General features: G+C 40.3%; 1 protein-coding gene across 2 annotated transcripts in view; it reads right to left on the bottom strand.

Moving 5' to 3' along the window:
- Positions 1–16,565, bottom strand: part of CYP2J30 (cytochrome P450 family 2 subfamily J member 30) — a 31,870-nt gene extending 15,305 nt beyond the window's left edge. For both annotated transcript variants that reach the window (XM_002707809.7, XM_059885337.1), the window contains exons 1-5: positions 16,329–16,565; positions 11,724–11,886; positions 9,069–9,218; positions 8,521–8,681; positions 6,126–6,302 (exon numbers count right to left, since the gene is read on the bottom strand). In XM_002707809.7, coding sequence (XP_002707855.2) covers positions 6,126–6,302; positions 8,521–8,681; positions 9,069–9,218; positions 11,724–11,886; positions 16,329–16,538 — 861 coding nt within the window. In that variant the 5' untranslated portion in view covers positions 16,539–16,565. The remainder of the gene's footprint in view (positions 1–6,125; positions 6,303–8,520; positions 8,682–9,068; positions 9,219–11,723; positions 11,887–16,328) is intronic.
- Between the last annotated feature and the right edge of the window lie 1,244 nt (positions 16,566–17,809).

Below are 17,809 nucleotides of genomic sequence, written 5' to 3'. Positions count from 1 at the left end.
GGACAGATTCTTAGAAAAGTTCCATCTTCCAACACTGAACTGGCAAGAAATAGAAATTATGAACAACCCAAACACAAGCACTGAAATTGAAGCTGTGATCAAAAATTTCCCCAAAAACAAAAGCCCAGGACCAGATGGCTTCACAGGAGAGTTCTATCAAACATTTAGAGAAGACCTAATGCCTGTCCTTCTAAAACTCTTTCAAAAAATTTCAGAGGAAGGAACACTTCCAAACTCATTCTATGAGGCCATCATTACCCTGATACCAAAACCAGGGAAAGACAACACACAAAAAAGAAAACTACAGGCCAATATCACTGATGAACATAGATGTAAAAATCCTCAACAAAATTTTAGCAACAGAATTTAGCAACACAACAAAAAGCTCATACATAATGATAAAGTTGGGTTTATTCCAGGGATGTAAGGATTCTTCAATATACTCAAATCATTCAATGTAATACACCATATTAACAAATTGAAAGATAAAAACCATATCATTTTAATAGATGCAGAAAAAGAATTTGATAAAATACAGCACCCATTTGTGATTAAAATCCTTCAAAAAAATGGGCATAGAAAGAACCTACCTCAGAATAGTAAAGACCGTAAATGATAAGACTATAGCAAATATTATTCTCAATGGTGAAAAACTGAAAGTATTCCCCCTAAGATCAGGAACAAGACAATGGTGTCCACTTTCACCACTATTATTCAATATCATTCTGGAAGTCCTGTTACAGCAATCAGAGAAGAAAAGGAAAGAAAAGGAATCCAGATCAGAAAAGAAGGAAAGCTCTCACTGTTTGCAGATGACATGATACTGTACATAGAAAACCCAAAAGATAGTATCAGAAAATTACTAGAGCTAATCAGTGAATTTAGCAAAGTTGCAGGATACAAAATCAATACACAGAAATCACTTGCATTTCTCTATACTAACAATGAAAACTCAGAAAGAGAAATTAAGGAATCAATCCCATTCACCACTGCAACAAAAAGAATTAAATACCAAGGAATAAACTTACCTAAGGAAATATAAGAATTGTACACAGAAAATTATAAGACACTAATGAAAAATCAAAGACAACATAAATAGATGCAGAGATATTTCATGTTCCTGGGTAGGAATAATCAATATTATGAACATGACTATACTACCAAATGCAATCTACAGATTCAATATGATCCCTATCAAATTACCAGAGACATTTTTCACAGAACCAGAACAAATTCATATGAAAACACAGAAGACCCTGAATAGCCAAAGCAATCTTGAGAAGTAAGAATGGAGCTGGAGGAATCAACCTTCCTGGCTTCAGATTATACTACAAAGCTATAGTCATCAAGAAAAGATGGTACTGGCACAGAAAAGAAATACAGATCAATGGAACAAGATCGAAAGCCCAGAAATAAACCCATGCACCTATGGGTACCTTATTTTTAACAAAGGAGGCATGAATATACAATGGGGCAAAGACAGCTTCTTCAATAAATGGTGCTGTGAAAACTGGACAGCTACATGTAAAAGAATGAAATTAGAACACTTCCTAACATCAAACAAAAAGACAAACTCAAAATGGATTAAAGACCTAAATATAAGACCAGAAACTATAAAACTATTAGAGGAAAACACAGGCAGAACACTCAATTACATAAATCAAAGCAGGATCCTCTAGGACCCACCTCCTAGAGTAACAGAAATAAAAACAAAAGTAAACAAGTGGGACCTGATTAAACTTTTGCATAGCAAAGGAAACTATAGCAAGGTGAAAAGACAACCCTCAGAATGGAAGAAAATAATAGCAAATGAAACAAATGACAAAGGATTAATTTTCATAATATACAAGCAGGTCATACAACTCAAAGACAGAAAAACAAACAATCCAATCAAAAAGTGGGAAGAAGACCTAAACAGATATTTCTCCAAAGAAGACATACAGATGGCTAACAAACATATGAAAAGATGCTCAATGTCTCTCATTATTAGAGAAATGCAAATCAAAACTACAATGAGATATCACTCACACTAGTCAGAATGGCCATCATCAAAAAGTCTACAAAGAATAAATGCTGGAGAAAAGGGAACACTCTTGCACTGTTGGTGGGAACGTAAATTGATTCAGTTACTATGGAAGATGGTATGGAAATTCCTTAAAAAGCTAGGATTAAACCCACCATATGACCCAGCAATCCCACTCCTATGCCTATACCCTGAGGAAACCAAAATCAAAAAAGACACATGTATCTCATTGTTTACTGCAGCACTATTTACAATAGCTAGAACATGGAACAATGTTGGGGGCCAGAGTGAGGCACTCCGCCCATGGCAAAGGTCATGAGGAAGGAGGCTCGACATACACAAAGACGGGATCGAGCCTCAGGAGTCCCCCTGGAAATCCTCGAGCATCTACCCCCATAACCAGAGCCTGCCTACTTTACTACTTAGTGCTCCCACCTACACCTCTGACTTTACGGGGGGCTGTCCCCCATCACCTCTTTCGGAGAAGGAGTTAACTTAGAGCTCCAGTTAATAAAAACTCCTGGGCGTGACAAGAGTGTTTTAACCTACAAACTCCTCTGAAGGTTCTCTAGCCTGCCTGACAGGCTTGTCCGGCCACATGTGATTGCTCACAGCCTCCCAACCATGAGAAGCACGAGATGCTTTAAACCTTCTAAAAACAGGTTCCTTAGAAAAGTTAGAAAACTATTAGTATAAGTATAATGGGCTGATTAGAAATTGTATTGGTGAAGGGTTTTTCATTTGTTGAGCCAATGTTTGTTGCTAAGACTCCATATCCCCTGCCCTTACACACATTAATGAATATATAGAAGAAATAAGTATTAACCTTTGATATTAATCACGTTAGACCTTAGGCTAAGTAAATTCTTTCCTTAACTAAAACCCACTACACCCTCACCCTATAGGAATGTAACTTTATTTGGGTGGCATCTGTTTTAAGAATAATCACCCCTGGAGAAATAAGTGTCCTGGTTGACTGACCGCTGTCACAAGGAGAGGGTCATAAATTGTCAGCAGGCTGCCTGTCCAGAAGATGATGTAACACCCCTAAGACCTCCGTATACATTTGTATGAAGCACCTGACTTGATAAAAGTCAGGACTGCTGACCCCATGTGATTTTTGCATAACCTCTCAGTGTATAAAAGTAGACCATGGAAAATAAAGAATTGGGATCAGTTTCTCGAAATACTGGTCTCCCCATGTCGCTCTCTCTCTCACTGTGGCTGAGTCTAAATCTGGAGTGCAGAACCCACCATGCTTACTAATTTTGCCTGGGCTTCTAAGATCTGACCGGGGAGGCCTCAGTGTCTCCTCTCCTTTGGGAGAACGGAAGGACGCCTGCGGCCTACGTAAGTGGTGCAAACTTCTTGTCTTGAAGTTTTATTGGTCTCCCGCGTAAACCAAGCTACTCAGCCTCTTTTCTCCACTGAATTTTCCTACTGAGCTATCCTCTTTCTATTACTCTTTACATCTCTAATTAATATCTAATTGAAGCTATTGTATCCTGATCCTCGCCGATGCTGTCCCCGCTTCGAATACCCTGGATCAGCCGGGGCTGGACCCCGGCAGAACAAACTAGATATCCATCTACAGACGAATGGATAAAGAAGTCATGTATATATACACAATGGAATATTACTCAGTGATAAAAAGGAATGCATTTGAGTCAGTTCTGATGAGGTGGATGAACCTAGAACCTATTATACAGAGGGAAGTAAGTCAGAAAGAGAAAGATAAATATCATATGCTAATGCATATATACAGAATCTAGAAAAATGGTTCTGAAGAATTTATTTACAGGGCAGCAATGGAGAAACAGACATAGAGAATAGACTTATGGACATAGGGAGAGGGGAGGAGAGGTGAGATCTATGGAAAGAGTAACGTGGAAACTTACATTACCTTATTTAAAATAGATAGCCAATGGGAATTTGCTATGTGGCTCAGGAAACTCAAACAGGTGCTCTGTATCAACCTAGAGGGGTGGGATGGGAAGGGAGATGGAAGGAAGGTTCAAAAGGGAGGGGATATATGTATAACTATGGTGGATTTATGTTGAGATTTGACAGAAAACAACAAAATTCTATAAAGCAATTATCCTTCAATAAAAAAATTAATTAAAAAAAAGCAAGAGAGTTCCAGAAAAACATCTACTTCTGCTTTATTGACTAAGCCAAAGCCTTTGACTGTGCAGATCACAGCAAACTGTTGAAAATTCTCACAGAGATGATAATACCAGACACCTTACCTGCCTCTTGAGAAATCTGTATGCAGGTCAAGAAACAACAGTTAGAACAGGGCATGGAACAACAGACTGTTTCCACATTGGGAAAGGAGTATGTCAAGGCTGTATATTGTCACCCTGCTGATTTAAATTATATTCAGGTCACATCGTGCAAAATGCTGGGCTGGATGAAGCACAAGCTGGAATCAAGATTACTGGGGGAAATATCAATAACCTCAGATACACAGATGATATCACTCCTATGGCAGAAAGCAAAGAGGAACTGAAGAGACTCTTGATGAAGGTAAAAGAGGAGAGTGAAAAACCTGGTTTAAAACTCAACATTCAGAAAATGAAGATTATGGCATCTGGTCCCATCACTTTATGGAAAATAGATGGCAAAACAATGGAAACAGTGACAGACTTTATTTCTTGGGGTTCCAAATCACTCCAGATGGTGACTGAAGCCATGAAAGTAAGATGCTTGCTCCCTGGATGAAAAGCTATGACCAACCTACACAACATATTAAAAAGCAGAGTCATTACTTTGCCAACAAAGGTTCATCTAGTCAAAGCTATGGTTTTTCCAGTAGTCATGTTTGGATGTGAGAGTTGGACTATAAAGAAAGCTGAGTGCCAAAGAATTGATGCTGTTGAACTGTGGTGTTGGAGAAGACTCTTGAGAGTCCGTTGGACTGCAAGATCAAACCAGTTAATACTAAAGGAAATCAGTCATGAATATTCATTGGAAGGACTGATGCTAAGCTAAAGCTCCAATACTTTGGCCACCTGATGTTAAGAACTGACTCATTTGAGAAGACCCTGATGCTGGGAAAGATTAAAACCAGGAGCAGAAGGGGACAAAAGAGGATGAGATGGTTGGATAGCATCACTGACTCGATGGATATGAGTTTGATTAAGCTACGGGAACTGTTGTTATACAGAGAAGCCTGGCGTGCTACAGTCCATGAGGTCACAAAGAGTCGGACACAACTGAGCGACTGAACTGAACTGAAAGACCTCAAGCCAAATACTCTTAAACAAATATCTTTATTTTGAATGTATCTGTATTCTGAGTTAATGATATTCCTACACTCTGAAATAGGGGAAGGAAATGGCACCCCACTCCAGTACTCTTGCCTGGAAAATCCCATGGACAGAGAAGCCTGGTGGGCTGCAGTCCATGGGGTCACGAAGAGCCAGACATGACTGAGCGACTTCACTTTCACGTTTCACTTTCATGCATTGGAGATGGAAATGGAAACCCACTCCAGTGTTCTTGCCTGGAGAATCCCAGGGACGGGGGAGCCTGGTGGGCTGCCATCTATGGGGTCGCATAGAGTCGGACACAACTGAAGAGACTTAGCAGCAGCACACTCTGAAATAGTGTCTCTATTTTTCCAACCCTCTGGTAGGCTGAATAATGACTCACAAAGATGTTCATGTCTCATCTCTGGAACTGGTAAATAATTTTTGACAGATATAATTTTGTAGATATGATGAAATTAATGATTTTGATATGGATTATCTTAGTGAACCCATTATAATCAGAAGAGTCTCTGTAAGAGGAGGCAAGTTGCACATTGAGAGAATACGTGAGGATGGTGCAAGAGAAGAAGCTACATTGATGGTTCTGAAGATGGAGGAAAGGGGCATAAGTTGAGGGGTACAGGTAGCTTCTAGACTCTGAAAAATCCCGTCAATGGATTCTGCCCTAAAGACTGGAAAGAGCCAGCCCTGCCCAACCTTGACTTGATAAATGTTGGTTGTCTTAAGTACCAAGTTTGTGGTGATTTCTTATAGCAGCAATAAGATATCAGAATTGCCTCATTTGCTCTCTAAGAACACTACTCAGGAAAATACTCAGGTTCCCTAACCTTTTCTATTTCCTGGAGATAAGCATCAATGAAGTCTCTTGCTTCAGCAGGATTCCAGTCTCTCTTGTGGTTTTCAATCATACGGGCAACAAACATCTTCATTTTCTCCATATTACTAAAGAGTGCTTGGTGCGGACCCGGAAGGAAATTCATTATCCTTGGAAAAACATTGTAGAGCTGATGGAGAAAACAAAACAGTCTTAGAGACAAGTGGGTACCAGATTTCTACTTTTGAAGACAAAGAAACCATTGTATTTCTATATGTATTTTTTTTTGCTAACACTCAACCCTTGGAATCACCCTTGTCTCATCTTCTCTGTCACACCCATCTTCTTTCCCCTCTGGCAAAGCATTTCAGCACTCCATCCAAAATAGAACCATTTTCAGACCACTTCTCAGTACTCCATGTGTTTGTCATTCTAGGACAAAGCTCCAATATTTCTTACCTAGGTGCTTTAAGGCCTCCCAGCAATTTCCCTGATTCTGTCCTCAACCCCCTTCCCAGTCTAATTTCCACTGAGCTGCCAGAGAGATCATTTAACAATTTAATCAGATCATTTCACTATTTATCTTTCAATCCTCCAATGACTTTCCATGACATTTAGAGAAATTCTACATCATTCTCCTGGCCTGGAGCTCCACATGAGCTGGCCTCTCACCCTCCTGTCCCCTCTTCTGCTATCCCTCGCTGCCATCTTACTCTCTCTTGGTCTTTCTAGTCCAGCTCCGTTGGTCTCTGTGACAACGTCAAGAATGACAACATTTAGTTTTTCCATTCACTATTCCTTCAATGAAGATTGGTCTTCCTCTGGAAATTGTATAACTCTAGCCTTGGTTTCATTCAGGTAGGCTCAAGTGTCACTTGCTTGGAGATATCTTACCTGATAATTCTATAATGCAGTACTTCTGGAACCTCTTCCCATCCCCCTACTTCCTTTTATTATTTTTTCATGGCATTTTTCTCTACTATGCGTGTATATATCTTTGTGTGTGCATAAAACACCTCTTTCTAGCTAGGTAGCTAGTTACGTTCAACATAGATGCATGTTTGACTATCTATGCATTATGATGTATTCTTCATGTGGATAAGACATTTTTAAAACTAAGTGGATTTTGGATATATTTTCACTAAAAATATCTGGTAGAAAACGGATAGCCCAACATAATGGAAAATTGCCTAGACTTAAAATGAAACATACATGCCTTTGACTGTTAGCTCTATCGCTTTCTAGCTATAAGGCTTTGGGAATAATAATGATATTAATGACAATAATGAAGATGATGATGTAATTTGAAGGACTTAGTGTAACCCACTGCCATTGGGGCACCAGAGTTATTTTCCTTACTCAATTAATTACATGAGATCTATTCCACACTTAACAACAGCCAATGGGTCACTATGCGGATTTGCTTAAGCATTCCCATATCTACTTGCACACATTAGGATGCTCCATTTCATCTTTAAAGGATTTTTGTAAAAAAACTGACTGAAATAAAGTATGTGAAATTGTCGGGTAAACTGCCTGATCTATTTTGGGTCTCTAAAAAAATGCATATTACCCCCTGCCTCCTGACTCATCCAACCTTCCCCGGAATTTCTTTTCCCTGGGAATAGTCAATATATGCTCACTGAGGTCCCAAACTTCCTAGGTTCTGTCTTAATAGGACAGAAGAAAACGGAATTACTGAACAGGGGCTGGGGTTTAGCATGATTAGAAGTGACAATAAGGAATGTTATTCAAAAGTAATACTGACAACAATAATCCTAGTAGCTCATATTCATTATGTTCCTTTAATGTGCCAGGAAACATGCTAACTGCTTTATCAGTTTGGGTGAGATGGGTCCATCAAACTCCGGGCAGTGTTGCTTGTTAAAAATGATTACAAATAAATCGTCCTTTAGGTGTACAAGGATTTACCTCAAGACTTGGGGCTGATTTTCCCCTAGAAGTACCTTCCAAATAAAGAAAAGAGCCTAAGAGACCAAGCAGATGAGCAGAGCTTTTGACAGACTTAAAACCCTAGCAGGACAAAAGGAGACAGCAGGGACTACCAAGGATGGGGTGAGTGTTGAATCCCTTAAATCCATATCCTACAAATTTAGAAAACTGGTAATAACAAGTGTGGATGGGCATGGAAATAGTGCAACAGGTGGAAATCTTTAAGGATTTTTACAAACAGGTGAATATGCAAGAGAAAGGAGTGGATGTGTCCACATGAACAATAGAATAAGAATCAAAAACAGTAAAGTCAACAGATCGATTTCAAACAGGTTTGTGCTGAAGTCAATTTTAAAAGGTTACATTAGTTAAAAAGGAAAGAAAGACCCAATCTAACCTGTGATGGACATCAGCCTAATGTCTTTATGAAAGATAGCAAGTGACAACTGCCTCACCTGGCAGCACATTGACGTCTGCAGATTTAATATCTCATCCAGCATCCTCAGCAGTTCCTGGAACTGATCATCCTGGTAGTCAAAGCGCTCCCCGAAGGTGATGGAGCAAATAATATTGGAAACGGCATTGTTGATTGTCAAGTGAGGGTCAAAAGGCTGTCCTGGAGGCAGGAGAAGAAATGGAGCCTTCGGATAGGGTTGCTTCTATTTTACAGAGATGCTACTCTGTGTGATGTATGGCACACTGACTACAGAACCACCTCTGAGACTGTGACCCCAGGTCTGACACCCTCAGGGTCTAATCAGTATTCAGTCAATGCCTGGCAAGTCTAACTGATGACCAGTATTTGAAACCAATAATGTGTTTAATACCAATCTTTTCCTTATTTCACAAGCCACATGAGGGCAGGTCATGGTTAGCTGTTCCCTGTCATCCCCTCAGCACCCTACACAATTCTGGGCTCAGGAAAGGCAGGTAGGCACTGATGAACATCTAGTTAGTGAAAGTATGAGCCACAGTCCCTGCACCTGTCCTATGACATGCTCACCGTTCTCCTCTCTTATCGTCTGGATGAGGTAGGAGGCCTCCTCCTGAATGCGTTCCTCTAAGCTCTTCTTTCCTAAACCAAAGTTCCTAAGAGTTGTCAGGGCAAACCTTCTTTGTTCCTTCCATAACTGGCCACTGGACATGATCAAGCCTGGGAAAAGAAGGCCAAGATTATGAAAAAAAGCCAACAAGACCCATGATGTATCAGATGAAAGGAAGAAAAAGGGCTGTAAGGTACTTGAAAACTAATCAGAGAAATAGTCCCTAAGCAAGAATATAATGGCTTGAATTTACTGATTGCTTGCAGTGCTGTGCACATTAGCATTTGTAATGCATTCTGGGATTTAGTACTCACAGATACTCTCTGATTAAATCATTAGTGTAAAATCAGCCCCCCCATTTTTTGATGAGAAAAATAAGGCACAGGAGATAAAAGTACATTCTACAAGGTTACACAGTTGGAACAGTTAAACAGGCATTCATTTTCAAGCCTGCCTGACCCTGATGCCCATGCTCTGATTACTTGTCACATACTATATTTAAGTATTTGTTATGCTACGTACTAAGTATGCACTAATGGACTAGACAAAATCAAAACTCATAAGGAGAGAGTTTAAATATCTTTAAAAAATAGATGAATCACCCAAGAAAACAAAGAATTGTGAATGTGTGCAGAAAGAAAATCACAGGCAAAGGATAAAAAATCCATCATGAGGTGTGCAGAGAACTTCATTTATTTTATAACACAGATGAGACCACCACCCTCTCAATTCTTCATTCCCATACACTCTTCCACTCCTTCTAATATCTCCCTTTCACTTCCACCACCTTAGTGAAGTGGCCCTCCCTGCTGTTCAGTCCAGGATCCTTTTCAGCCTCATGTTGATGTGTCAACAGCACGAGATGCTTTTTTCTTGAAACACTCTTTTCCAGTGGTGCCCAGGACACCACACTCTCCAGACGTTTCTGCTAATTCTCTGACTTCACAGAAATCATCATACCTTCAGTTAACTTATCTCCTATCAAATTTTGAAATGATGGGCCTTTTCAAGCTTGGGTCAAACCCTCTTCTCTCTTACCCTTATCTTCCATTTCTGTGAAATCTCATCAGCTCCAAATATTTCAAATAACATCTACTGATGTGAACATCTCTATCTGTGCCTCAGCTGCAGGTACGTAACCAATTGTCTGCTTGACTCTCTTGGCTTTATACTCAGCATATTCATGATTTTATTCATGACTTGCTCCATACAACTCCCCATCCAGGCCAGCCAACACCTTCTCCTTCTTCATATCCTCCTTCTTTCCTTTACGTACTCATTTGGGTGTCTACCTCATTCTCCCTCTGTCTAGGTCATCATATCCTATTGGATATGCCTCCTGAATAGCTTAAATCCATATATTTTCACAGTCAGTCTCCTGGTCTAACCTACTGAACTGCCATTTCTTGATAACTCCCTAATCCAGGCCACCACCCTCTCTCACCTAAAACGCTACAGTAGTCTCCTACTCCTTTTATTCCATTCTTGACATTATAGCTTAGAGAAGTCTTTAAAATGTAGCATGTAAATACAATGATTTCTTTTTCTACTTAAACCATTCAGAATCCTCTTTCGTTACTAGGATAAAAGCAACATCCTTAAACATGAACTCTTTCTGGCCAAACTTAGCATCTTCATCTTCATTTAATTATCTCCATTTAATCTCTGTTCTTCCCACACTGGATACCTTTCAATTCCTCAATTCACTGTCCTTCTTCCCACCTCATAAACTTTTCATATTCTATTCCCTCTAGTGGATTGCTTCTTCACTTGATTACTTGTCATTTACTTACAATAGCTTTTCCTGAGTCTCAGGACCAGATTCGATACCCATACTAAGTGAACCCTGCTCTTAACTTCATAACACCGAGGACTTAAATTATTAGCTTACTTGATACTGTTTTTCTTAATCGCATGTAGCTTACAGAAAAATCAAGAATTTTTTCTGTTCTACTCACTACTCTGTCACTGGTGCCTAGTCTTACTAGGTTCACACGGCAGATGATGGAGTAAATGAATGCAAAATAATGGGTGAACTATTTCAAAGCGGGATTGAGAAATACCTGAAAAAAAAATGCTGTCTTGTTAGAAGTATAGATTTAAGTTTTGCATTTAGATTTTTGAAAATGGAAGTTTATTTAGTGACAATTCTAAGTATTCACGCCAAACTCTTTTAACATAGATAGAAGGCTTGAGATACCTTTGGGGCACAGCCTTAAAATAGAGCATAAGGAACTGGAGGCAAGAAGGGATCACTTAATCAACAGGAACAAGCTGATCCACATCCGATTTCTAGGGGAAGAGATCTGAGCGGGAAAGCAGAAAGAGAGCCTAAGGATGCATTGCCTTTTCTCTGCTTAAACAACACATCACATCACTGAGTGATGAGGATACTTATTTATCAAAGCATCCAGAGTGAGTTCATGCAGGTGATGTCGCTTCCTCCAAATCCCTGACATTAGAGCTGACTCTGCCAGGTGCCCTGAGGGGGTGCCTTCAACAGGGAAACGCGGGCACTCAGGTTCCTTATGAGGAGCTTGGCTCCTGGGATTGTTGGAGACACTTTCACAGACCACAAGAATATCAAACATACACTTACCAGTGTAACAGCTTACCTTTGTTGTTTATGATGTGCTCTTGGAGAGGCACTATAGGGCGGTTGGAGAAGATTTGGCCTTGGTGGACAAGCACTTCTTTAATTAAGGGCAATCCAGTTATAAGAACAGAAGGAACTGTACCAAAATCCAAGCTAAAAACATTCCCATATTTCTTCACAAACTGAAAAATAGTAGAAAAGTTACAGTTACATATGCACATCTCTGTGTGTCCTGGAATGGAGGGTATGTGGAGCTTTGGCAGCCTATATTAAGGGGAATTTGTGTGTGTGTGTGTGTGTGTGTGTGTGTGCGCGCGCGCGCGCGCACGCCTTGGGCTGTTGGAAATATTTCTGCCTGTTTCCATTTTTCTTGGTCTCAACTAGACTTCAGTTTAATCTACTACAGGACACAGGCATTCATTACAAATACTCATCCATATGTTCACCTTACTTGGATTGAGTGAGCATATGTATCCTGAGAATAAGGCATAAAGATACAATAAAATAAGCAAGGTCTCTAACCTCAAGCATCTTAGACTCTAGTGAAGCGAGAGAATTCAGCCCATGTGACTCACCAGAGAAGGCAGAGATGTGTTTAGTGAATGTCTGGGGTAGAAAGCATGGACTTCATAGTAAATCATATCTGTTTAACCACAAGACAGTGTCCCCTTCTTCAACAGGTTCTAGGTGGCAAAAAATTCATTACAGGGCTAGGGCCAGTCATAGACAAGAACACACTAGCTGGAGCCAAGTTAACTCTACGGCTGGCTAGCTGTGAGATCTCGGGAAAGTTGTTTCATTTTTTTTGGAGCCTGTGCTCCCCAGCTGTAAGAGAGAGAAAATTATTCTTCCCTTACAGTTTCTGGGAGGGGTAATTCCCTGGCTGTCCAGTGGTCAGGGCTTGGACTTTTAGTGCCATGGATACAGGTTTAATCCTGGACGGGGAACTAAAATCTCACAAGCAGGGCAGTGTGCTCTCTACACCCCTAATAAAGGGGAAAAAAGTTTCTGTGAGGAAGAAAGAGGACAACAATAGGAAAGACAGTTTGTTTTCTGATACTGGCAGACGGCCATTCTAGACTCTGGGGAATGCATGGGCTCCGTGAGCAAAGGAGCACAGGTGCACTTGCTCAAGGGGCAGACAGGACAAGAGCAAAGGGAAGACGTACAGGGGAAAGGCACCGGAGGTCACAGCCAGCCACACCCACTGGGTGCCACGCTAACCACCTTTCACCTTTTATCTCATTTCCCTCACACCACCTTATGGCAGTAATGATGTTAGTCATGTTTTAGTAAGGAAAATGAGTCATGGAGAAATAACTTAGCCAAAGTGCCAAAAATATATGGGACTGTAGGTATTTGTGAGATTTAAGGACAAAGACATAAAGCTGAAATAGCACGGAGAACTTAGAGTTTACTGGATGTGACAGCAGTAAACTGAGAATGAGAGTAATGGGGCAGGGAGAGGAAGAGGGAGGAAGCACTAATTAAGGAAGGGTGTGTGGGTGTGTCCCGGGCTAGGAGAGGTGCCCGCAGAGAATACATCTCACTTGGGTAGGGAGCTGGGATACAGTGTCGGAAAGGTGCTAGAATTAGACCAAGAAGGTCTTAATGTCAAAAGGTGAGTGTTTAAGAACTTGGATTTTGAAGGCCAACAAATTGCTTTGTATCCAGCTTCCACTGTTTACTTTCCATGTTATATTTGGTTAAGCTACATAACTTCCCTCTGTCTCAGTTTCTAAAGGTATAAAATGAGAGCTGTTATAAATCTCATTATTAGGATTCTGCTGTTAGTAATCATAACACTAAACTTAATAATAAAATTATGTATTATTAGTAATATATTTAGAGTGTATTTTAGCAAATAATTCTTGAAAGATATTGACAAAGAAATAGAGGGGAAATGGCCAGAGAGTGATACCATTTCCCTATCATAGTCCAGTAAGATTTTTTTCTTATTCACATAAATGATTCTAAAATAAGCCAGACAGCTATTGTAGAAAATGTTTAGAAAATGGGGCATGGGAAATTAAGAAGGTTCTCATCATGCCAAACAGATAAGCCAGTTTCTTCACTGCCTTCTCACTTTGTTTCAGCTCCTGTCACTTCTCCAATTAAAAAATCTCCTGTCCACTTTACTCCACACAACCCCTCTCCTACCATTCTGTTCAAGTTCACTCAAATTTATTTCAGCATTCTACAGAGGTTATCCCCAAGGTTTCCTATTCACAGTGAACCACTTAATGACATCTCACTTGGTTATCAAAAATTTATACCACACATTTCATCACATACTCTCTTGTATTATGCTGTCATTCGATAAGTACGTCATAAATGCCTGTTGGCTAAATGAAACCCTGAAAAATCAATTACCTGCTACCTATATCATGAAAAGTAGCATAAGTAAAGACCAGATAGATGTAAGTTTCAAGTCCTTGTTTGGCCATTATCAATTTTGAATAACTTAGGCAAATCACTTAGTTTTTGACTCAACGGACATGAGTTTGAGCAAGCTCTGGGATTGGTGATGGACAGGGGAGCCTGGCATGCTGCAGTCCATGGGGTTGCAGAGTTAGACACGACTGAGTGACTGAACTGACTGACTGCATAGCACGTAAGGTTTACAGCAAGCACTTAGAGCACAATATAAAGAGATGTACTAAAAAAAAACTATGGATAAATTAAAAAGGAATTCTTAAAAAATATTCGTGTGACCCAGAGGAGAAAGGAGAACTAGAGGAACAAAAAACAAAGTGAAAAATAGAAAATAAATAGTAAAATGGCAGACTTAAGTGTTTCCACAACAAAAATTACACTACATACAAATGATCTAGATTCACCAATTAAAAGATATTGGTAGAATGAAACAATGAGCCACTTATATGTTATATATAAAAACTCATTTCAAGTATAATCATATAAGTAGGTCAAAAGTGAAAAACTGGAGAAGCATGTGCTACATAAATACTAATCAAAAGAGAGCTGGCGTGGCTATATTATATCAAATAAAGTTCAGGCAAAGACAATCATCAGGGATAAAGAATGACATTGTATAATAATTAAAGAGCCAATTCACCAAGATGACATAACAATTTTAATATGCATGAGCCAAATTAAAGAGCTGCCAAATAAATAAAGTAGAACTACCAGAACTGACCAAACGCAGAAATAAGCCTCTAATTATGTCTGGAAACTTAACACGCCTCTCCTAGTAATTGATAGAATGAGTAGATAAGAAGTCAGCAAGGGTATGGAAGCACAAAGAACACACTCATCTTTTCAAGCTTAATGACATATAGTACAGGGCGCTCCAAACAGCAGCAGCAGCAGAATTTTTTTTTTAAGTGTCTATCATGGGTCATAAAACCAACCTTTACACATTTGTTCAAATTTGAAATCATATAGTATATGTCTTCTGATCCTAATGAACGCCAACTGTAAATCATTAACAGAAAGAAAAGAGAAAATCCTCCAATACTTGGAAATTAAAAAACACATTTCTTAAAGAAAGGTGCAGGTTTAGTATCCTAGCATTTTAGCTTGAAAATTTTATATTCTAATCATATAACTTAATGCTACTTAATGACATTTTTAAATTAATACTTTAGTGAGAGTGGACTGTTTATGGAGGATCCTGAAAGTGAGGGGCTCTGTCCTTGTGGGGATGGAAGCAATGTGGTTGAAAAATGGTGAGGATTTAGGTGGTGATTGCTCAGCAGGTAAAGAATCCACCTGTAGTGCAGGAGACACAGGAGTCTCAGGCTCGATTCCTGGGTCTGAGAGATCCCCTGGAGAAGGAAATGGCAACCCACTCCACTTTTCTTGCTTGAAAAAATCCTATGGCTAGAGGACCCTTGCAGGCTACTATTCATGGGGTCACAAAGAGAGAGGCAGGACTGAGCTACTAGGCACACACACACACATCCTCATTTTACAGTTAGAAAAGGGAACCTCCAAAAGGGGAAATATAGCATCCCTCCTCCCCCTACCAAGGATAAAATTATTAAAAAGACAAAATTATCATACTATAAATTGAATGTCCCAGTAATACGCAACAAGACACAACTAAATGACTTACAAATGTATTATATCTGTCACCCTCAAAATAAAAGAAACTGTAATAAAAGAAATAAAAGAAACTGAAGAGAAAACACAGGGTCACCTAGTCAGTCAAAAACATTTACTGAGAATGCAGAGGGGGTTCTGAACCATACTCTATCCAAATATCCTTAACAGGAGAGAAATTATGCAGATAACCAAGCTCCTGGAAGGATATGAGACTTCAGATGAGTGCTACAGTTCAATATTTACACTTCTTTGCATCAGCTAGATGCACTGAGAAGCAAGTTTTGCTTTGTACATTAAACCTGCAGCCCCTCCCTCCCCCAAAGCGCATGGAGGCGGGATTCTTAAATAGTAAACAGTTAACAGCAGTTCACCCCTAGAAAGTACAGCTGGAATCATTCCAGTTGATGGTAAGGAAAGAGAAGTTCAACGTCGGGTGTACCCGTGTTTCCGATTTAACCTCAGAGCCCCCTCAGTCTCCTGTCCTCAGTACCCAGAATGGCCCTTGTCCTGCAGGTCAGGGTGAAGACGTGGCCCTGACACTTTCGCCTGCTCCTACCTGATGAAGGACCAGGGGCACCTTCTCAGGGTCCAGCTGGAACAAATTGCCTACGAAGGGCAGGCCGGGGGGCCCCGGCGGGTAGTTCTTTGGATGCCGCCTTTTGAGGAAATCAACAAAGAGGAGAAAGGCGAGTGTCCCCAGCAGGACGGTGTCAGGACGGAGCGCGGCCCAGAGGGCCGTCGCCAGGGAGCTCAGGGCTTCCAGCATCACTGCGACGTCTGGTTTCTCTTCTGTGAGGGTGGGTGCCTCCGAGCTCTCAGCCGGGTTCCCAGGCCCCGCCCCATCCTACTGTCTCACCCCGCCCTTCCCTCCTCCCACCACTGCTCTTCCCTTCCCCCAGCGCTCACCTAAGCCCCACCCCTGGCTCCCTGTGGCACCGGGTCCACCTTACCCCTCCTTGCCTTTCCTCAGGTCCTGTCTCCTCCTCCCCTCTCTCCAACTTTCTCCCACCTGAGCCTGTTCTTCTCTGGGCTGGAGCCCAGCCTGTCTGCTACCCACTAGATGTCAAGCATGGGATTCCCTGGAGAACCTGCCTGGATGTCAGAAAAGGCCAGGCTGGGAGGTTTTTTTTATTTCTGTCTAAAGAATATTCACAGCCTTAACGTTGAGAAATTTGGTGATTTTTATCATATAGATAAGTGACATGAAAGATGCAATGTTGGCTGAGCAGAAGGAAGGGATTAGGAACATTCCATTAAGGTCCTTGAACTTCGAATTAAGCAGTGTAGTACTATTTGAAGCTAGATTTGAATTAGTTGGAAATGCATACTGTGAACTATAAGTCAACAACTGAAGTTTTAGAAAAGAAATATAATCAACGTGCTAAGACAGAAGAGAAAATGGAGTTATACAAAATGCTTAGTTAAAACCAAAGAAGAAAGGGAAAAGAGTGAAAGACAAAAAAGAAACAAAACTTAAATGCAATGAATAGAAAACAGTAATGACTATGGTAGATAATCTGAATCAATAACCACATTAAATATTAATATTCTGAACACATTAATTAAAAGAATGTTTATGAGTTCATTAAAATAAAGACCAAGACTCCTTGCAGATGCTTCATTATCAAAATATGGAAACACAATTTATTTTTGTAGGTGTTGAATCCTGAGACTTTGCTGAATTCATTTATTATTTCCAACAGTTTATGTGTATGTGTAATCTTTAGGGTTTTCTAGATATTAATATGGGTTTCCCATTTGGTGCAGTGGTCAAGAATTGACTGCCAATGTAGAAGACACAAAGAGACCCAGGTCGATCACTGGGTCTGGAAGATCCCCTGGAGAAGGAAATGGCAACCCATTCCTGTATTCTTGCGTGAAAAAGTCCATGGACAGAGGAGCACAGTCAGCTACAGTCCGTGGGGTCACAAAGAGTCAGACATGAGTGAGCACAGTTACACACACACACACACATTAAAACAATGTCATCTGCACACAGAGATAGTATTATCTCGGCATCAAAAAGAACAAGATACT

This window comes from Bos taurus, chromosome 3 (assembly GCF_002263795.3).
Source record: "Bos taurus isolate L1 Dominette 01449 registration number 42190680 breed Hereford chromosome 3, ARS-UCD2.0, whole genome shotgun sequence".
Classification (NCBI taxonomy): Eukaryota; Metazoa; Chordata; class Mammalia; order Artiodactyla; family Bovidae; genus Bos; species Bos taurus.
The sequence above is the reverse complement of the archived record's forward strand: the minus strand, read 5'-3'. Positions and strand labels throughout refer to the sequence as shown.